Source organism: Ursus maritimus, unplaced genomic scaffold, assembly GCF_017311325.1.
Source record: "Ursus maritimus isolate PB19 unplaced genomic scaffold, ASM1731132v1 scaffold_5, whole genome shotgun sequence".
Classification (NCBI taxonomy): Eukaryota; Metazoa; Chordata; class Mammalia; order Carnivora; family Ursidae; genus Ursus; species Ursus maritimus.
The window spans coordinates 73,688,559-73,710,366 of record NW_024426663.1 but is presented as its reverse complement, the minus strand read 5'-3'; the positions used below and the strand labels follow the sequence as shown (position 1 = coordinate 73,710,366).

At 46.3% G+C, this 21,808-nt stretch overlaps 1 protein-coding gene across 1 annotated transcript in view; it reads right to left on the bottom strand.

Moving 5' to 3' along the window:
- SEMA6A (semaphorin 6A) overlaps window positions 1–21,808 on the bottom strand; it is a 125,550-nt gene that overhangs the window by 31,577 nt on the left and 72,165 nt on the right. Inside the window, exons 5-15 of the mRNA XM_040622557.1 lie at window positions 21,486–21,548; window positions 20,676–20,777; window positions 15,258–15,348; window positions 12,019–12,138; window positions 11,243–11,331; window positions 10,133–10,350; window positions 6,649–6,780; window positions 4,314–4,469; window positions 2,737–2,913; window positions 2,251–2,391; window positions 2,083–2,163 (exon numbers count right to left, since the gene is read on the bottom strand). Coding sequence (XP_040478491.1) covers window positions 2,083–2,163; window positions 2,251–2,391; window positions 2,737–2,913; window positions 4,314–4,469; window positions 6,649–6,780; window positions 10,133–10,350; window positions 11,243–11,331; window positions 12,019–12,138; window positions 15,258–15,348; window positions 20,676–20,777; window positions 21,486–21,548 — 1,370 coding nt within the window. The remainder of the gene's footprint in view (window positions 1–2,082; window positions 2,164–2,250; window positions 2,392–2,736; window positions 2,914–4,313; window positions 4,470–6,648; window positions 6,781–10,132; window positions 10,351–11,242; window positions 11,332–12,018; window positions 12,139–15,257; window positions 15,349–20,675; window positions 20,778–21,485; window positions 21,549–21,808) is intronic.

Here is a 21,808-nt window from a genome sequence, read left to right as displayed (position 1 = left end):
AGTATTACCCACAGGCTCCCGCTCACTGTTCTTTCAAACCCACTTGGCCACCGCTGGGCTGCACAAGGTGTGTAATAAGACCAATCTCGATATATCTATTTTGATTTTTCAGATAAGCACACTGGACTCATTCGGAGGAGTACTGTCCTTTTTGCGGGGAGCTCCGTGCTGCTGCTTACAGCATCATTGAAACTCTGTTTTGCAACTGCCTTTAGAGTTTATTTTATGGGCCATATAGGAAGACTATCTGGAAAGTCACAACCTTGATCGAATCATTCACCATGTTTGTTTTCCAGTGTTTTTTTTTCTGTTAAAAGTCGAACTCGAATTCAAAGGATAAAGGTTTTCAGTGGTAGTGAAAGCCAGTTTTCATCAGGCCCCAAAGGGTGTTTTTCAGGGAGAGTTCCACACGTTCTGAGCAATGAAATATAGATACAGATCCGTAATTTTGGAGTTCACATGTTGACTTAGAAATTATTTTTTTTTTAATATTTTATTTATTAGAGCGACTACACACAAACAGGAGGGAGAGGGAGAGGGAGAGGGAGGAGACTCCCCACTGAGCAAGGAGCCCGATGCCGGGCTCGATCCCAGGACCCCAGGATCATGTCCTGAGCTGAAGCCAGATGCTTAACCAACTGAGCCACTTTCATTTTTAAGTTGGGGGGGGGGCACCAACTTAAAATTGATTTTTATTTTTTATTTTTTTATTTTTTTTTAAAGATTATTTATTTATTTATTTGACAGAGATAGACAGCCAGCGAGAGAGGGAACATAAGCAGGGGGAGTGGGAGAGGAAGAAGCAGGCTCCCAGCGGAGGAGCCCGATGTGGGACTCGATCCCGGAACACCGGGATCATGCCCTGAGCCGAAGGCAGACGCCCAACGACTGCGCTACCCAGGCATCCCTAAAATTGATTTTTAAAAATCAGTCTTATTACCTTTGGTCACACCTTGAATACAGAAAGGAGATAGGTCATTTCTTAGCTTCTGTTACTGTGATATGCGATCTCTACTCCTACACTTCAAGGGTTCCCGTGAAAAGATACAAAGCTCTAACACTAGTATGTCGATATTGCTGCTTGTGAAGCTGATCTAATCACGTATGGTGAATCAACCCTTTGCACTAGTCAGATTTCCAGGTCAGACTTTACAACTGTCATGAGCTGTGTTTGCGGGAATACTTTCCCTCAAATTATGCATGTGGTGGTCATCAGATACGCACTCCTGCCTGTCCAGCTATTCTAAAGTGGGAGAGGAGGCTCAGAGTGATGCCAAGACGATTCTTTGCCCTCTGGGACCTGGGGACGTTGAAGGAAGGGCTCAGACAGAGCTGTGCTGCCGTATGGCACCTTCCTTGAGTTGCCATAACTTGTCAAGGACGTGCACTGATTTCATATCCACTGAAGTAAAGATGGAAAGAGAAAACCCTTTTAACTAATGCCATCTAAGCATTTAAAGCCAGGGTAACAGTTTTAAGCACCAAAATCACAGGCATGATAGACTGGCCTGATCTAGCTGATCTGCTGGAGAACTGCCAAGAATTGATTGACTCCCTAACGAGTAATAGGGTCAACTGTTCTTCAGTGCAGGAGAATGGTTTATTGGATGCATGCACCATACTTGCAGTACAAATGCATCGCTTAACAAATGCTCTGCGATCTCTTCTCGGCCCTGCATGGTCAATTAGAGGAGCCAATTTTGCTGTGGCCGGACAGACCACAGCACTAATCTAATCGGGACCCTATTGCTCCTTTTCTCTGCTGTTCTTACACTGCAGTGATCAAGACATGCACGTTCTTGCCCTCTCTCCAGGGAATACTTAGAAGCCCACAGTGTTTCTTTTCTCTGTGTTTTTCATCAGTCTGAGGACGGATGATTAATCAATCGGAAACCTGCCACATGTGATGTCGGGGCGTCCTGTGAAATGGGAAAAGGAAGGACAACGGCTGGCAGTCCCATTGATGAGGTTTGCGCCGGAAGGCTCAGTGGCAGTGGTGTGCGAGAGCATAGTTGATGGTACATCTAGAATGCATAGCAGCCAGAGGCCACTTTACGCTCTTCCACAGCTCAGGCTTCTTACCTGCTGCTGGGTGACAGGTGGGCACAGGAGCCTCCTTCCTTTACCCACCCGCAGTACGGGTCTCTGGAGGCGATACACGTTCTGCAGGAAGAACAGGACCATGAGCTACCCAGGACTCTTTTCTGAGCACCATGGACTTTCTAATGGTCAACGAGGCCAAATACATACTTTTTACACTTCCCATGTCGTTCGCACCGGCCCAGGGGAAGCTTTATCACACAGGTGGAGAATGCCACATACAGAGAGCTGCTTGCTTTGTCCAGCTGCATGCCCGTGATCCTCTTGTCCTCGACGCCATCATAGCTGCACCTGGTGTTAGAAGGCAGGATAATATCGTTCACGGTCTCTCTTGAGTCAGTTCTCTTTTTCCTGTCACCCCCTTCCCACCCTGCCTCCCAGCCCACAGGGTGGTATCTTAGTGTGGTCTCACCGAAGGTGAAACAGGTCCTCTAAAGTGCCCCCCGCCCACATCTGTGTATCTGTATCAATGCACACGTGATCGGCAAGGAGGAAATAATGCTTTTTATGTATTACAGTATTTTTTACAAACAATATTAAAAGTCACCTAAAAATGCTATCCTCAGATAGTCTCTGTGAATGAAAAGGATCGTAATGACAAATAATTACTAAGAAAGAGCCAAAGGTTCTACGTACTTTTCAGGGTTATAAACGTTCATCTCCTCTAGGAAAAGGCTGTCATTTAGGAAACCACTGTTTCCTATCCTGGCCAAGAACTTCAAGATGATTCCCTTCTCTGATCCCAGGAAAACCACAGTGTGGTTCTGATATGGCCCAGCAGCAGTGTCCACTGCGATTTTGGTGAGGCGGTATCTGAAATGACAGGATCACGGTTTGTATCTCTTGGTTGGTCTGTCATTAAAGGGTCCCCTTTTCCACTTCAAACAGTTGTGACATAGCTTTCTAGTAATAATCTCAAGAAACATATACGCATATAGATAATGTTCTCAAGCTGTCTGGTCCTTTATTTCCACATGCAGAGCATTAGTATGGCTCCAAGGGGAGGACGGAGGTATGTGTCTGTGCAGGCCAAGTCACATCACAAACAAACAGCCACAACCATCTGAAACTGCTCAGCGATGATCTCTTCCACGAGCAGCCGGGAAAGGCTGAGGTCTCCCAGGAAGAAGGGAAGAAATACTGACCGAACTCATTTAACATTTCATTTAACACTGAAAAGAAAAGCAACAGCTACCAGTTTTCCGTACTCTGCCTCTAAGGTGCAAAGCCTAGTCAGCAAAATGTCAGATTGGAAAGCTTTCCAAGGGTACGTGGAGGGACTGAGAGTTCTGAAGATGGGCATATGGCGTGCTGATGGCACTATAAATACATAGGAGGACTTGCAAGCCAAACAAGGTCCATTTAAAGCCACAGGTGAAGGGCATCAGTCCTTCGATAAGTCCTATAGGGCATTCTCTTTCACTGATATCTCAGCTGTTCACCACTCCATGGATACCTGTTTGTGCCAAGCACCTTGGCAGAAACCAGAAAACACAGACCTTCCTACAAGTTATATGCCACAGTTGCCATTTTATGGGGGAAGAGCCATTATAGTACTTTAACATCTTCCCATAGAGTCACTGTTTAAAAATGGTGGTAAAGTTGAATAGCATTTTGTTTGATGACTGCCACCAACAGGATGGTGCTTCGGAAATCCTGTGGAATAGCTTGGAAATGAGCTCTAAAGAAATACGAGAAGGAGTATTTAACGCTATTACAAATTTCTAATCAACTGTCCCTTCTCTTCACATTACAAATGGTACAGTAGTTCATGCTAGTGGACTTGTGCAAGTGTCACCTTCATCCCTGGGCTGTTTGACAGCTAACAAGCCAGGGGGACGGTGCTTGGATGGAATCTAGAGCGTGTTTTGTAACCATTTCCAACCAAACAGGTATCCACGTCCATTGACTGGTTCTTCACAGCTTTCTTCGTTAGCACAGAAGACTCTCACCCGGAAGGAGATGTCTTTGTTACCTCTAATTGCTGGCATGGGTCCAATTAGCCTGAAAATACCAGAACTCTTCTCACTGGGGCTGTGGTGATGGGGCTTTTGTGGCAGGCACCCAACTGGCCAGCATTTCATAGCTGAATCAATGCCCAGGATAACAGAAGATGTTTGTGGCATTTCAAATCATGATCCACTGATAGGTTCTGTGAGCGTGAGATGGAGTAGGGAAAAATCCAGTTAGGACGTGATCTGCTCGACACCCACCTGACCATCGTCCTCAGGAACCATGGCCTGTTGATGACAGAAGGCACAGCCTCATCCATGAGTGGGTGCGTTTTGATGAAGTTCAGGGTATCATCGGGAAACTCATTGGAGGTTGCGTATTTTTCTAAGGACGAGGAACCAGCGCAGCAACCTGGCCTAAAAAGAAACAAAGGGAGGGAGCCTTGTTTTCATGCCTTCTGGCAAATTCTTTGAACGAACTGCTTCCCTAAGCAGCTGGCACGAGGAAGACTACCGTAGGCTGAGAAGAGGAAGTTGAACAATGCAGAATGCCACCGAATAAAATATGCTTAGATTTTCTCCCGGCCACCCGCCTCTTCATTCCGTGGAGAAGCTCCAGCCAGGGCAGTTCTGCCTCAGCAGGGGGCAGCCCGGCTTCCCCCAGAGGCACAGACAAACCCCCAAACAGCACTGGGCCTTAAAACAAGGGAGGGAGTGTGCGTTTGCACTCGTGCCAGAGGCTGCTCTACCTGTCCTAAAACCCTGCGGGAAGTTCTGGAGGCATGTGCTCCAGAAAAGGAGAGAATGCAGCTGGCTTGTGCGCAGATGGAGAAGACAAAGGCGTTCATAAAGCGGCCAGCCAGCATATATACCAGCAAGACTCACTGTCACCGGCTCTCCTTACCTGGGGGTCTGCGAAAATGTGGGTTCTGTGTTTATTGTGTTTGTTTGATTTGGGCAGGTTTGAAAAGCCAATTACACTGAAGATTCTCTCCTGAAAGGTCATTTCTTTATTTCTGAACAGTGACAGCGAAAACTCCTTCTACAAGCAATTCTGTGGCTTCAGGAGTCAAGGGACCGCCTCGTAAAGTCAGGTCAGGGAAACACCGACAACAATCCTGTCCACACCCCGGCTCTGCTTGCTGGTTCAGGAGAGTACATCGGACCCTGATAACACTGGCATGATCTGGTCTTATCTGCACACCATTTTATAGTACTAACCATGCCAACCCCGTGAAAGCATCCTGATGCTGGCAAGAGGAACGAGGAAGCGCGTGGAAGGATGGGGGGGAAACACGTTGCCACCATTAGAAAATCAAAGTGTGTGTCCTGGCGATAGCCGACTGACACCATCTTTACACACCAAGGGGAGCATATTCTAAAAGTACTCCCTGAAACCTCATTCCTCAAGTGTAACTCCCCTTCTTGCGTATCTAGAAAGTAGCTAACATTCCCAGCCAGTGACTTTTAGAGGATCCCTCTGAGCTTGCTGGAGTGTGCCTTTTTGCACCTAGTCTGGGCTCTGTGAGTAACAGAGTATATGCACAGCAGATAGTTCCGGTGATGAAGGTGATGAACCACAGAGGTTCTCCCCCTGGCTAGAGTGGGTCATGTTATCTAAGTCGGTTCAATTAAATGAACGGGGCTACTTTGTGTGGGGGACTGGTGGTTGGAGGGAGAGTGTTGGAAACCGAAAAATGAGGATATTGGGCTTTTCTGCAGAAGCCCACAAATTCATTGGAGGAAGCGGGACACACAGATGTTTGTAGGGAACTTAGATGGCATGTGTTCTAATGCCAGTGTGCAGTGCATGCCATGTGAGGAGGGCAAGGGCGGGGGGCGGGGGAGAGTTTCATCCTGTCCTGCTGAGAGGGAATGAATTAGATGGCTTAGCGCGAAGATTTCCCGGAGGTTACACAGGACCAAGAGGTCTCTGTGTTGTCCTGGGACAACAAGTCCCCCATGAAAGCAATGCTGGGGCTCTGCATTTTGGTGGAGGGATATGGACTGCGTCTGATTCCACAGCAGACTAGAACCTGGTAGAGCAGAGAAACCCTGACGGTCCACTGTGCCCGCTGGTCTCTACCTGTCCTTGTCCCGGAGTCCTGGACGCAGCTACGATCCAGGCTGGTTACAGAATCCAGGGATCACCACGTATATTTCACATTTTATTAGGGTGTAAGGACGTGGGTGTAAGGGACAGGGAAGCAGGGTGGAGTGGTGGAAATAACCTACTGAGGTCTGTGAACTTGCACAAGACACGTTCTGCCTCTCTGGGCCTCCCGTTTTCTCAGCTATACACCAGCGAGGCTGGACTAGATGCCTCCAATCACCCTAGGATTACACCGGATAAGCCACAAGGATAGAGGTTAAGTGAGAAGACTCGAGTGTCGTTGTTTTGAATATAACTATAGGTAATGCTGAGTTTAGGTCAAGGGGATGAAGGCAAATGGCTTCCTAGGGCTTTCTGTTGTTCCGGCATTTGTATCTCTTGGGCCCCATGGGAGGCGCCGGTGTGCAGTTCTTTAAGACGATCACTGTCAGAGGATCTCCCATTTCTCACAGTTCTGAATTGCACACAAATGTTTACACGTACCTGGGCTTGGGCACTCGTTCATCAGGAACTGGTGTCCAGGTGGAATCTGGAGACTTCTGTTCTTTGAACCTCCCCGTGAAAACATGGGCAATGTCAAGCATGTCGTAGGCACACACTGCAGACCCCGGGATGCTGTAACATAACGTTTCACACAGCGTTACTCTCACAACGGTTATGCACGCAGCCTGGAAAACAGACTCCAAAGGAACTCTCCCGTCACGGGCATTGGAAATTTAAAGTTCGCACCCCGATATTATAAATGTAAGGGATCCGAGTACACACAGTGAACGTTTCTCTGAGTCACGCTTGCATCAGTGGCTTTAAAGGAAGGACTGCTTAACAGCAAACTCATAGAAAAAACCTCTTCATGTTGTTACTGCTTTTGGAACTGTATTTGTTTGTAACTGGTGGTTTAGAAGGTTCAGAAATTCCCTGAATTTACAGTCCCTAACCCGAAGATAAAATCTTTGGCAAACATTTTGCGTCTCTAATATTGGTGTACATTTGAAGTAGAAGTGTCTCCACTGTCCACGTATTGCTGCTTTGAATTCGGTTTCTCCAGCCAGGGGCTCAGAGAGTGAGCATATATGTGTGGGGAAAGCAGGCTTATTTTCTGTTCATCACTGCCCATTTCAAGTTTTATTTCCTATTTATTTGCATAAGATGAAACAACTTAAGTCTCTAAGCACCAACATTTTGCAAATAAAGTGCTCTATTAAGTGCTCAATAATAATAATGGTGGTAATCTCTACCTGTAATTACATCCTTCTCTAGTACTCATGGAAGGACTTGGGGATTTTTTGTAATCCGTGGAGAGAAGGCATGAATTATTCATTCATTTGAACCCATGTTTCTTTTTAACTATGGTCATTCCTTGATTTTGATCAAGTAAATTGCAGGCACCAGCTGGCGAAGCATTTTCGCCAGGCTTCGAGATAGTGGCCATCGCGTGGGCCGGAGCACCTGGCCGAGACGTGGGCGCTTCCCAGGGTGGCGGCATCGTCCAGGGCAGAGAGAACGGTTTGATTTTGCAAACATTGAAAGAATATGGAAATCACTTCCTAAGTGATTAGGGGAATTTTCTGCCATCTTTAATTTCATAACACAGTTACTGAAGTATTACTAATAAAGCAAGAATTAGGGAGAGGATTAGAAAGCTTGTTTAAAACAAGGTGGCAGGGTGAATTTTCAAATATGTGGAATATATGTACATTATGCACAGAATTGAATAGATAAGACAATGACCGCCTTCGGTTTCGGAATCTCAGAGCCCTGGCATTACTTACTTAATTCTGTAAAAGTCTCTTCACATCTCCCTTTTCTAAAAGTAGCAGGTATACATATTTACTTTAAATATTATGACAAATAGGATTAATGCTACAGCATTTTATGAGGCACCTCATAATAACTAAAGTTGCTCTAGACTTTGATGATCTTCCCAAGGTTAGAATCACTTGTGAAATCCTTTCTTCTTCCTTCCTTTACTCCCTCCCACCTTCTGTTCATCTTTCCTTCATTCGTCCTTTCTTCCCACCCTCTGTTCCTTCAGTGTATATATTTACGGAGTCCCTTATCTGCAGCCGTAAATGCTCAATAAATAACGGGCTCTCGGCTGATACGTTTGGTGGGACCGGCAGACCTGGCAGAGAGTACTCACTTTCAGCTCCACCCAGGAAGCCTGTGGAGCTGGAGGAGGGGATGGGCCTGACCACGGGGGACCTGTGCGCTCTACCAAGGAACTTGGATTTTTATCCCCAGGGCAAAGAGGAGCACCTCCAGGGCTTGAAATAGCCCTTCACGACCAAGTTTGCCTGTGTGGAGGATGGAGTGGAAAGGGACGAAACCAGAGCCAGTAAAACTAGAGAGAGGCTCTGATTTATAGATGAAAATGGGTATGTGCATTGTTATTTTCTAATTTTACAGAACAAATAATAAGATTTCTGCGACTGCATAAGCATGTACTAATTGGGGGCTTCCTAGGGGCCTTTTAAGAAAATGAACGGAGTATCTATAATATACAAGAATCTACTACTGTTTTGTAATTACACGGTAACTCACCCTCAGTGCCCCCCCCCTGCCAACCAAACAAAGTAGAAACGTGCTCTGAAATTCCTCTAGCCCCTGCATTCCCGTGTACCAAGACAGTATTCTTTTTTAAACAATCCTAAATATTTGGGTTTCAAAGTGTGAACAGTCACGGCCTGGATTTTTGTATCTTTTCTATTCTCAAGTCTAAAAATCCCTGCACATGGTTAGAGCTCACTTAGATGGAACTGAATACCTCTTGTTGCAATATGGATTCATATTTTCGCGTGTCTTCAGTGGAGAGCTCTTGACTCTTGCCCTCCAGATAACTGAGGAACATTAGTGCGTCCCTTGGCATGTTCTGTTTCAGACTCTCCCTAGTTTGTACGCATTGCTTAAGTGCTATCCTCCAGTCTCATCGTGCAGCTGCCTGTCATCTAGACACCCATCAGGTTCTTAAAAGTCTTGATAAAAAGTGTGATCCAGACCCCAACAGTGTATACCCAGAGGAAGAGAATAGAGAACATCCCAAGTTCTCCACAGACATGAGAATGAGGTTCCATGTTTTTAGATTTCATGACTATGCCGGTTATGCTCATGATTTTCACACAGCAGTGCCAGGACTCTAAGGTTTGGGAGAGCTCAGTACCAGGGAATCTTATGCCTGCCTTCCTCCTATTTCTTAATCTCTGCACATTTCTGCTGCTCCGGGAATAGCTTTTAGTTTGTCATGTGATTACTCAAAGTCTTAGCTGAAATAAACACGAATGTGGGAATGAACGTGCTGATGGTATTTCTAGGTACATTGTTTGATGACTGGTAAGTCCTCACTCAAGCCCCTGGAGTCAGTGGCAGTCGGGGTCCAGGTTCCTCAGACAGGATAATAACCAGAGTCCCTTAGGTGGGATGGACAATGGACTCGTTGGAATCCTACATTTCACTCTGTAGACTTTAAATACATTTTCAGTGGTTTCACTTCAAAAGTTATCATTCCAATCATAGAAATATTAGAAGTCACACAGAATGTTAGATGACCTTGAGGAGGAAGGAGGCACACTCTTGGGTTCTAAGGGTGCCTCTTTCATCACCAGACTCCTTGGACCAGGTGACAGAACTGAGTTTAGTTTCCTCAGGTGTAAAAAGAGGGCAACAGTATTCAGTTTCCAGTACTACTGGGGAGATTTAGAAATAACACGTGAGACGTGTTTACACGCCAGGCATATAAATAGAAGATATTGTTATATTTTATCTAATTACTTCTCCTAAAATCCGAATCTAATAATGCTTATAACTGACTGTTAATTTTGTTGATGAAAACGGAGTGTTAAGTGCTTCTTAGCCACAAATAGCGAGCGGCACGTTTTGCGTCAGTTGTGACTCTTGTGCTCTGGGAGAGAACCCCTGGGGAAAAGGAAGCCGGGAAGGACCAGTGAGGTGAGCACAGCTAGGGCACGGTTACCTGTTATAAGGTGTGGAAAAGGTTGCCAGCACGACATCACGGCCATTAATACGAATCACATCGGTGACTGCCTGGAGTATGTTAAAATAAAAATGAGAGTCTCCGGGAACTGAGCAGTTGAGGCGAGCCTTCAGGAAAGACGTCCACTGTTTCTCCAGGACTCTCTGAGACCCTCCCATGTCATTCTTACAAACCTGAGCCACTCTCGGGAAAACTACCTGCCGAGGAAAAACACACCGGGAAAATGAAATGCACTCAACTTGGCGAGATCTTAGTAGAATTTGCCTTTCTTAGAAAACAGAAACACAGCAACAAGGTGCTTAATTTAATCCCGTGTTTCTAAAATTAGTAGCAAAAAAAAAAAAAAAAAAAGGGGGGGGGGGGGGAGGGAAGACTCATTGGAACAGCATGTTTTGAAAGATAAGGCTGTGGCGTTTAATACAGAGCCATAAACCCTTCAGGGGATCAGCTCCCAGCCAGAGAAACTCATTTCCATATAGACTGCTTAGCTTTTTATTTCCTCAAACAAAAGCACACTTTGTATGCGCCATCTCTGCGCGTCCTCACTGGCTGCCTCTGGGCCCTGAATCCCATGCTCCGAATTCCTCTAACCCTGCAAGCCCCGGTGGCACTGAATTTGTGCCCTCCAGCTTCATGACCTTGATCCACTCTCCGGTAAACGATAACTGAAGTGGACATCCCGTAAGTGTTCCGCTGTTTTTTGCAGTAAAGACAATCAAGACTCTCACTTTGCTTAAAGGTGCTGGATATTTACCCTCCTTCTGTGGAACAACTCCGTTAAAAAGAAAAAAAAAAAACACCAGACGAGTATACCTAGAAACCACCTCTCAAGATACTTGAGACTCAGTGTGAAATCAACCAAACAAACATCTATCGATTACATTTTCAGTAGAAATATTTCAGAGGTTCCCTGTGATCTGGGACTGTTCTGCGAAAGGCTCACAGGGCCCGGAGGCAGAACTGTGTTCACTGCCACCAGTCTTTGGCCGAGTCTTCTCGAAATGATGACCTTGCGATTAGATTTCTGGTTCTTTCATGGTCATTCGTAATAACATTGGTCTGACCGCGTGAGACTCGTACCCATCTTACCTTTCCCATGGTGTTGTACTCCACTGCTATTTCCCTGAAGAAGAAGTAGATGTAGTCCCCATAATCCACTGCTTGGACAAAGTACGGTTCTGTGGGCAAACGGCGTTTTAATTGGGGACATGTCACACAGAGTGAAAAGAACTTCAAATCACTTGCAACCAGAGACATGATATAAATTAAAAGTGTAGGGCCATTAGACATGGGGTTAACGTGAACCATTTCTAATGACCACACATGCAAGTGCTGGGGATTCCAGAAGGCACTTGAGGCTACAAATTCTATCTTTCAGAAGTGGTTGCAATGAACAATGAAGAATAAATGAATTTTCATATGTCTCTAATTTTATTTTCTGCAGTGGAATGCCCGTATTACAGAAAGGATTTTATACGCATCTCCTCGTGAACCTTGACTCATATAGGGTTGTGAATAGCTTTCCTCCTGCTCCCCACCACCTCTAGTCCCCTGTTCCCTTCCATGAATGAAGCGTTCAGTTCTTTTCACGTTAGACTCGGTGACGAGAGCTCAAGGCAGGAAAGATGAATGTACAGTATTCTATTGTAGTGGCATTGGTCGTTGTGTTAATACTCCAGAAACTCATGGGAAATGAAAGGGGGAGGTAAAGAAATCAGTTGGGGCAAAAGATGCCGTTTCCACCTTCCTGTCTGTCAGAAGCCATTACTAAAATGGAACTACAGTCTGGTCTGTCCAGGCTCTAAATCTCCCTCAAGCTACGTATCTCCCCCCACCGGCCCTCCTTCTCTTAATTGTTTGTTCACCTTTCAACCATTTGGAATCGTGCTTGACGGTCCGTAGGGTTGGGCTGTCTCCAAGACTCCGGTAAATGACTGCGTCGATGGCAAGGAAGTCAGTCACTGTGGCTGAGTATAGTTTTCCATCTTCGAAGAAAACGAAAAGAGGTGAACAGGGTGTGGGAATAATAGAGACATCCCCCGGATGGCTTTCCTACATCAGGCAAATGAGATAGGACAACTGGGAAAAATCCAAGAGTCGCTGGGAAAATACTTGGCCCACATTCCTAACCATTTTAAATTAGGATCTTGAGAGATGAAACATTTTTCATTTTTAAATTACATGGCAATTTCTAAGCAGCAGCAGCTCAGGGAACAGGGTAAATGAAAAATGCTGTTTGCTTCACTTGATTAGATGGACCTTGGCTGGAGTCTCAAGGCCAAGGGCCCTTGGACACTGCCACTGCCACCACACCGTGGCAAACTGGATTATGTGGGAGCCCGGGGAAAGAGAGAAACTGATTGTATCACCAGAAATGTTAAGTATGCGCAGAAGTGATGGGAGGCCTTCGCCCGGGCTGGTGAGGGGAGTCAGGGAAAGGGGTTTCATAAGCAAAAAGCAGTTGACTAAAGTGCTACTTTGATCACGAGACTCACTGCTTCTGTTTACGTCAGTCACGAGAGCCACTGAGCCCTGCCCGTGGAGCTTAAAGAAGAGACACTTGCTTCAGTATTGCAAAGTCGCAACCTGAAAACATTGTGACACTGAAGATGCCAACGCAAGGAGAAAAGGAGAAGGGGTGACCCAGTTCAGCCTGGCCTTTGCTTGAGATATCATGCCTTTTGGGAGATGCGCTTTAGGGTCTGTCTAAGGCAGAAGAGCATGGAGAAAGTTGAAGATTAATCCCTAACGCTTTTGGCTCTTCTCCTGGATTAATAAACATCTGGTTTACAAATAATCCAGTAGCATCTTCTGGAATAGTAAAATCTGTGCAGTATGTGAAACAGAAGCAAGAATTACGTTCAAAATAAAAAAGTGCTCCCGTGGTTCATTTTTAGTGGACACCTTCATCAGCTGTATGTCAGTGTGGCTTATCCACACTACAGAACCACTTCAGCTCTTCCACTGGCGGGATAAGCGCCATGGTTTTTTAGAAGAGTTGATCCCAACAGATCTAAGCAAAGTTCTCGATGTCTCCTTTTGGTCTAAAAATAACTGAAATTTGCTGGGGTTCGAGTTAGAGCTGTCTTGACATCTGCGTTATGAACAAGGCATCTATCAATAAATGTTGATGGCAAACCTAGCTATGGACAAAGACATGTCTACACAAATCACAGCTCTTCTTAGAGAATCAATCAGAGCCCCAGGTCGTGCAGATATGCCGGGGAGTGGGGGGCAACGGGAGGGCAGCATGTGTGCGTGCGTATGTGTGTATTTTCCTTGCATCTGCTTTCCATTACGCTTTTTGTTTTGCATTCAACGTTGGGTATCTCACCAGAACTTCTTTTTTTTTTTTTTAAAAAGATTTTATTTATTTATTTGACAGAGATAGAGATAGCCAGCGAGAGAGGGAACACAAGCAGGGAGAGTGGGAGAGGAAGAAGCAGGCTCCCAGCGGAGGAGCCTGATGTGGGGCTCGATCCCAGAATGTTGGGATCACGCCCTGAGCCGAAGGCAGACGCTTAACCGCTGTGCCACCCAGGCGCCCCCTCACCAGAACTTCTACTTAGAACACAGAGCACTATTCTGCTGCTCTTGCTAAGATGACAACCGTTAGTTGCAACAAGGATCTTCTATTAATAAGGGCTGAGCTTTTATGAGATTTCAAACAGTCCAACGAAAACTCTCCAAGTATACCTGTCGGGGAGGAAGAGGGGTATTCACAGTATTGCCTCACGGTGTAGCTCCTGGAAGGTTCCTGGAAGGTTGGCGGCCTTAGCCACTACTCTGATGCTCCCCCCTTTCTATGTCTCTTCAGCTGACAGTTAACTTTTTCATGGTGGCCCATGTGCTTCATGGTGCCAGCAGGTGCAAGTGTCAGGAAGGTGCTGTAGCAGGAGTTACACACTCACGCACTCCGCTATGGCCTTGCTCCTGCTCACTGACAGGTTTACAAGACTGTTTCTTACAATGCCGCGCGGCCCCCTAATACCATGCTCTAACTTCAGGGGAGAACCTGAGGAGCCCTTCTTGGCACAAGCCATTTCTCCAACCTGTGACTGCAGACTGAGGCTCACACATGCATGGCACTGAGGACGAGGTTCAAGGAGCTAATCTTGTTTCATAATCAAAGCCCTAAAGTTCTTCATGGAGCTGGGATGTGCGAGTTTTGAGCTGTTGTGATGGAAATTACAGCCAACTGCTTTATTACATGCTGTAACAATCACTATTATACCAACACTTCTCCCCACACCCACCTCCACACAGCTGGCAGTGAATTCCTAAATAAATTCCTAATTAAAACACACACACACACACACACGCACACACGCGCGCGCCTATGCACGAGGATCCCAGCCTGAAGATGATGGCTTAGTTGCTGCTGCTTTCTGTCCTTTGCAGGGGAAGGAAGGGGAGAGGATGAGGAGTATACATCACCCTAAGCTGATCTGCATCACTCCCCCCCCCCCCCCCTCCCCGCGCCAGTTAACTTTCCATCAGAGAGAAGCAGGAACCCTGATCAGGTCAATGATATTTGAGGTGTCTGCTGGAAACTTGTGGGCTTGTGGCCTTCTGCACCTTTACCTTGTCTCCTCCCTTTCCCCTTCTCTATGTGGACAAGAACACACGTAGCCCTAACTGGAGCTGGTGGCCACCCCATGTCTGTGAGAGCTTCCCGTCCCTCTCTGAGAAAGAATTGCAAGAGAGCAGAGAAGTGAAAAGGCCCTGTGTCCCAGATGATGGTACCGAGTCACTGAGTCATACCAGCCCCAAAGTCAATCCTGCCTTGAACAGTCAATCTACTTCGGCGGTCTGAGGGGGGATCTTTGATTATTTGAACCCAAAATGCCATAAACGTGTCGCACATTCAGTGCAAACCTGCGATCCTTTTCTAAGGCACATAGGCACCGGTAAGGGTGGCGGAGACTCCTTGTATGAAGCAAAAGTACAATTTCCATGTGAATTTCAAATGGAAAAGGCATTCTTAATTACAGTATTCACCGGAGAATCAAAGTACAGCTGTGACTCCGCGAATCCTCCAGGGCGGGTTCGCAGCAACAGGCATGCGAGAGCAAGTGCAATGACAAGAAATCAGGCCGTTTACCTGCAAACAGTGCAACGTTGGCATGTTTGGCATCATACGGGCATCTGGCCATTCCACTAAATTCATCCCCAGAAGGTTCCAGAGTATCCATCTAAATGAAATAATGGGACTTCATTAGGAACAGTAACAACCGACAGTAGTCATAGCAACTCATATTTATAAAGCACTTAATGTGCGAAGTAATTCATATGCATAGTGCAGAGAATCCTCAAATACCCTCTGAGATAAGTCTGTTGGTTTCAGATGAGGAAACTGAGCTTTGGAGAGATGAACTCACTTGTCCGAGGTTCTACAACTAGGCGAGTCTGAGATTCAGTCATGTTTGCTTGACTCTTAACCGTTATAGTAAATAGATTCCCATATCCCTTTGGAATGGCCTAGAAATAAGCGTCTTTTCTTTGGAAAAGGGATTTTTTAAGGCAATCGCTGGGAAAACTTCCTCCCTTCCTCCCCCACTGCTTCTGAATTAAATGTTGAGTCATAAACTCTACAGAGAATGCTCTCAGTCTTTGGTTTTGTTTCGGCTGAGAAGCCCTGCCTTTGTGGGTTAAATCCCAGTAGAAGACACTGGAATTCTTCCTCTGGTTAGCTGGCAGAAGAGTATGGCGTCAATAGAGGTACAGAAACATTGGTGCAAGCAGAGCTCCGGTGGCCTTTTGCACCAACTTCAGAAACCTGTCCCAGCCTCCAATCATGAAGATCAGAAGGAAAGGTCCAGAAAGTGGGGCTCACACAAGTCAAAGGCAGTCAGGAGAGGGGCTGCCATTTGACGTCTGTGTGCTCACCCCACGCCTTGTTCCTGCATGCTGGGGGTTATAACTGGTCTACCAGTGAGTTTTGTTTGGCCATCTTAGTATGGAAGGAAAGAAGGGGGAGGGAGGGAGGGAGAAAGAAAAGCAAAGACAAAAGAAAAACTGAGCTCTGTTTTAAAATAAGGAGATTGTAAATGAAACCCGATTTCTTCTTTTTGAGCAAGCGGAAAAGTCAATTCAATTGCCTTTTTTACCCAAGTGGCAGCAACCAGCTATAAGTGAAGTAATGGCCACCCTGCCATTTTCTTCAAACAAGCATATGGACTCCAGCACCAAGACTTCTTTACCCACAGAATATATGTACACCCTGCTTGTCTTACTCCTCCAAGGTACCCACCTAGCTTCAAAGGATTTGCGGGTGTGGTAAAGCCTTGCTAGTGGGTAAAGCCTCACCAAATTCTATTTCCCTTTCCTCCACATCACACTAAACTACATTTCCCATCCTCCCCTGCAGTTAGGTGTGATCATGGAATGAGCTCTGGCAAACAGAATGGAAGTGGAAAGGTCTTGCCTCTAAAAACCTTCCAGTGTCCACTCTTGCTCTCTTCCTATATTCCGCCCTGCTAGATACAAAGGATCCAGTCTAGAATCGCAAGACCTTGGAGACGGCCGAGGCAGGAGCAGGACGAAGCTTAGCCTTCTGCATAACCTAGTGGAACAGAGCCTCTGTCACTGACCCGCACTCAGCTGTGACGTGAGCAGGAAGGAAGCTTCTCTTGGCCAGCCCCTAACATTAGTCAGAGGTTGGCCTACCTTGACCTGTAATTCGGGGGTTTCTGCCTTCTACCATGTGGTCTTCTTCCTTACACCGGGGATCACCCTAGCATTTACAGCTCAAGTACCAGAGTCCCTAAAATTATCTCCTCCACGTCATTAATGTTTTTCTAACCCTCTGTGGTTCCGTCTTGTTTCTGTAGTCTGAGGGTATCTTGGTTACATCTGGCAGTTGTCTGGTTTGACCACAGATACGACACTGGAAGAGGAGCAGTGTGAGACAGCTGTGGTGCCCGGGGAGGCTCCACTGAAAGGCCTTCAGCACTGAGTCAGGGGCCCTAAGTCAAGGTGTCTGCAGTCGTTGCACGGGAGGAGTGAGGTGCTTCCCGAGCGGCTGGTGGTGTTGTCCAGTCCTTGTGTTTTCTGCTTTCAACCCCCGGAAACGGTTTCAGGGATACGACAGAACTTCCTCACTGCTCTGAGCTAGCTCCCACCGAAGCCCATCCTGTCTGTTCAGACTCGCCGAGACTCCCAAAAGCAGTTGTATTTAAAATGTGTATTTTTGGGGGAAAGATGTTGAGGTGAGACATCCTTTAAATGCACTCTTCTCCCCTCAGAACACATTTATGAAAGTTTTTTTTTGTTTTTTTTTTTGATATTTTATCCCAATAAGATCATTGTGTTGAACTGTGACAGACTTTGTGGTCTGTGGGTCTGGCAAGTATCCAGAAGTAATGCTTAGTACACAGCGATGCAGTGGAAATGCCTTTATCCCCAGCAGTGCCTGCTGTAATCCTGGCAATGGGGAGACTATGCAAGGGGGGATTTATGCTATTAAATGTACCGAATTCTTAAAAAAAAAAAAAAAGGAGCCATAGCTCTAGCAAGCCAAAGGCAGGAGGCAGTGAAGTATTAATGTTTCGGTTTGTGAGTCTGGAAAGGTCCAGAGGCAAAACAATGCTATGGTGAAATCCTCTTTCCACGAAGTGAGAACTAATCCTGGTGGTAGTCTCCAAATCTCAGACTTACCAGCAGCCCCTGGAAATTAAATCACCATAGGGTACAGATAATTATACTAAGAACCAGCCTGACGTTTTGCACAAGTTCGAGAGGTTTAGAGAGCAGGAGGGAAAAGACATGGAGTGTAGTTTTAGGTTTATAGTGGGTGGCCCATGGAATTCTTCCCCGGGTAATCTTATTTGGGGCTCTAATCTTTCTAATACATTCAGCTTACTTCTCTTTTAAAACTGTAAATTGGGGCATGGGGCAGAGGTGGAGACCGAAAATTTGTCACCCTCCTGCTTCAAGTTAGTATAATCAACTTGATGCTTCTGCGCTCAGAGACTTGGAGTTTTTGGCGGGGGGAAGACTGGTCATTGTTTTTGCTTTGAACCTATAGTCCTGATATGTTCATTAAAAGTGCTTAAGAGAGCCTGTCGGTTCTTCCTGCAGCGAAATACATTCTTGTCTCACACCATCAACAAAGTCCTGCTCTGCCCCGAGTCTGAACACCTACTTCTCTGAGCAGTGCCAAGGCAGACAGACAGGACTGCGCGGGAAGAGCATCGTGTGTTTTCCGAGAGGCCCAGGCTCCCAAGCAGGTCTCAGCAGGTATGGCTAGAACAAGCGAGAGGTGACGGTCTCGCCACAGGTGAGGCGTCTCGGGGAATGGAACATGTGTGGGAAGAATGAGCTAGACCACTCCCGGTCTGTGTATCGCAGTGCCAAGAAAACCTGTCATTTGTCATAAAAGATAGCTTTCCAGCTAGGGAATTGGTTGGGAATTGTGAAAGGCATTAATCTTAATGAGGCCTAAACAATGACAAACGGGGATGGAATATTAAGTGGGAGAATGAGAGTCAACGTCAGCTGTAACGCTGTCACTGGCCAGAGGAAATGTTTGGACTGACTGTCTGCTACCGACCGAGTGGATCCTGCCGTTGTTAAGAAGTTTGCTATTTTAGGATAGTGGGTATTTTTAACATTAATTTCAATTTTGAAAAATACTGCATTAAAAATATCACTTATCTTACCTTGATCCTGAATGTTTTTGGTGCGTGCCTTACGTTTTATGCCTGGGGCGAATGCCTCCCTTGCCTCACCCTAATCGGGGCCCTGCCGGAGCCCATTTCTAAGTGTCAGATGGAAGATGAGTGTGAGGGTAAGGCAGACCCTCCCTCTGATGTCTGTGTGAAGGCTGGGGTCTTTTGAAACTGTCCAAGGAAAGGCTGGTGAGCTCTCTGGTTTGGATATCAGCCCATCACTTCTCTTTGCATTCTTCACACCCCTAAGGGTTCACTTTATGCTGGTGAAACCCAAATGCGTATTTCTGTCCCTAAATCAAGGCTCACCATCCATCTTCCGTTAGCTCTGTCCGTTCATATCCCCCAGGCAGTGCCATCCACAGGGCTGGTCATCGTCACAGAGTGCGGAACTGAAGCCCCACTCTCTCACAACCTGCCCCTCCCAGCCCCACGCTCTCCTGCTCTTACTTCCTGTCCCACCTGCTGGCAGTTCCATCCATCCTCTTCCCCAGGAGAGAGCCTCACAAGCCATTCTTAACCCCTCTCCCTCCTTATCCTGGGCTGCTTATCAGTTTTTGCATCCTACTGGTTTTTGTCACTTAAGTATTTCGTGAATCCGTTCTCTCTCCTCTGTCCCTGGGGCCACCTACCTCTCCAGCCTCTGCTCTCTTCTTAGTTGTCACTTCACAGTCCAGCATTTCAGACCCAAAGGAAGTTTATCAAGCTCAACAGACTGTTTCTTACTCAGTGCCTTTGTTGACGCTGTTCCCTCTACCTGGACTGCCCTTCTCTCTTCCTTCTGCTAACTGTCCTTCTTTAAAACAAAGGTTAGGCGTCTCATTCACTGTTTACCCCACACAAATGAACAGAGCACCTGTTGGGAGGCACTGGGTCAGGCTGTGGACAGTCACAGAGCTTGAGGGTGTCTCCCGGACTGGGGGCGTTTATGTTCCCTATGTGAGAACAGCAGCGGGGAGCATTTGAAGAGTGGGGTTATCTACCTCCTTCTAGAAGCCTTCTCTGTTCCTCATCTCAGGCCAAGGTTAGCATCTTTCTGTTGTGCTTCCATAATACTCTGCATTGTGTCACCACGGCAGCGGCCCATGGAATTAGTCTTCTCCCTGTCTGGCTTCCCTAAGGATGGAGGTCTCTTCTTTGTCCTTACAGCCTCAGTGCCTGGCCACGCGAGAAATGCAGTACATGTGTGTGGAAAGAAGGGCTGTGGCAGAAAGAACGGGCAAGGGGAATGAACAGGTGTGGAGCCAAGACCTTAGATCATGGCCACCTCTGTCCGCCGCTCAGAACTGACTTGATTTGCTAATGCTTTGAGACTTGATTTTTTTCCCTTGCGTGAGGCCACAGTGGGTAAGGCCACTGTCAGGTAAGCTGAGTGCTAAACGGAATTAAATTCCTGCATTCTTAGAAATCTCTCCTAGAAGAGAGTCTGCAGTTTCCGCCGGCATGCTTTTGAGATACCTCTTAAAATAGGAATTACTCACAACCTAAGTGTGTTTTTGTGCTCAGAGAGGAGATGGTGGGGTGGGAGGGAGAAAGAGGAAGGGAGAGAGAGGAAATGCACGTGGTATACACGGAAAAGTCTGCTGGCGTTCCGAACAATGAAGAATAGGGTCTTAGAGAAACTAACTTTGCTGGGTAGGCTCCTTAACATGTGTCAGTCAGTCCTGCACAAACAGGAAGCTTAGCAGCCTGCTCAGGATCACTCATGTGGAGCAGTCCATTAAGTCCAGTGAGTGAGAGGAGCCCTGATGGTGTTGAATTACCCCTCTTAGGTTGCTGCGGGGACAATCACAGTAAATCATGGAATACCTCTGGCCCCGTGTGCTTCCAACAGACAAAACCGCATTTACCTTATAGTTTCTGCAGGAAGGGTTGAAGGCATTAGTTCCACAGACAAACAAAGTATCATCGTTTTTCTTCAGAAGAACTTTAATAAAGTTGTGACACTCATCCTGAAAAGTAATGCAAACTCTTTTGTATCCAGTCCATCCAGTACAGAAACCCATCCTCACCGTCTACCACGATCTGCCGACAGTAAGGTTAAAAAGGAAGGTGGTTGTGGAGTTCCCCTGTCAAGAATTCGAGCTCCTCCTGATGTTTACCAAAAGATGACGTTGACAACAATGGCTTTTTTTTTTTTTTTTAAACAGTAACTAAAAGCATGGGATAGAGAGAGCGAGCGTGAAAGTGGCAGCCTCCCATCATATTAATTTTAATGCCACATATCCCAGGGTCCCTTGATGGGCAAGGCTCCTGGCTGAAATGTGTTTTTATGTTGTTCTGGGACTAAAGGCACAAACCCCCGTCTGTCTGCGGCAGCTTTGTTCTGAGCTCTTCTTCAGCCTCCCCGAGGACTCTGGTCTGTGCGGCGGGCTACTAGAGAGCGCGCTCACAAGAGTTGGGGCAGCCAGCGTGGTGTCCATAATCCCTAGTGCCCCTGCGTAGTTCATGATGCAGCCCTAGCAGCTGTCGTAATATTTCATCACATTAAAAGCAAACTGTTTTTGCAAATTAAAGCCTTCAAATAAGTTGATGGAAAAAGCAATTACTGGGGGAAAAGGGACTAGCACGATCCATTCCACATCACGGTCTACGGCCGGAGATAACAGTCAAAAACTTAACCCAAAGTGGCAGCTGCAGGAGAAATGAAAATTGCCTACCTTATGTTTTCCCTTCATTCTGCATGTGTCTACATCAGCCTGTCTAGATTTCCATGTCAGTTTCTGCAGGGATCAAGAAAGAAATCAATTAGAGCCCAGAGGTTGTTGCATTTGATTTTAGAAGTAAGAGTTCCCTTGGGGAGATGGAGGCTGAACATGTATTTATTGAAAGCTTTCCGCACCCTTTCTCCATGATTAATTCACCGTAACAACAAAAGATCGGAGATGGGATCCATTCATTTAATTTTGAACTCCTATCTATTCATTAAACTACAGAATGATCTTCTTCTCCTTGAGATAAAGATGAAGGAGAAAAGGAAAGA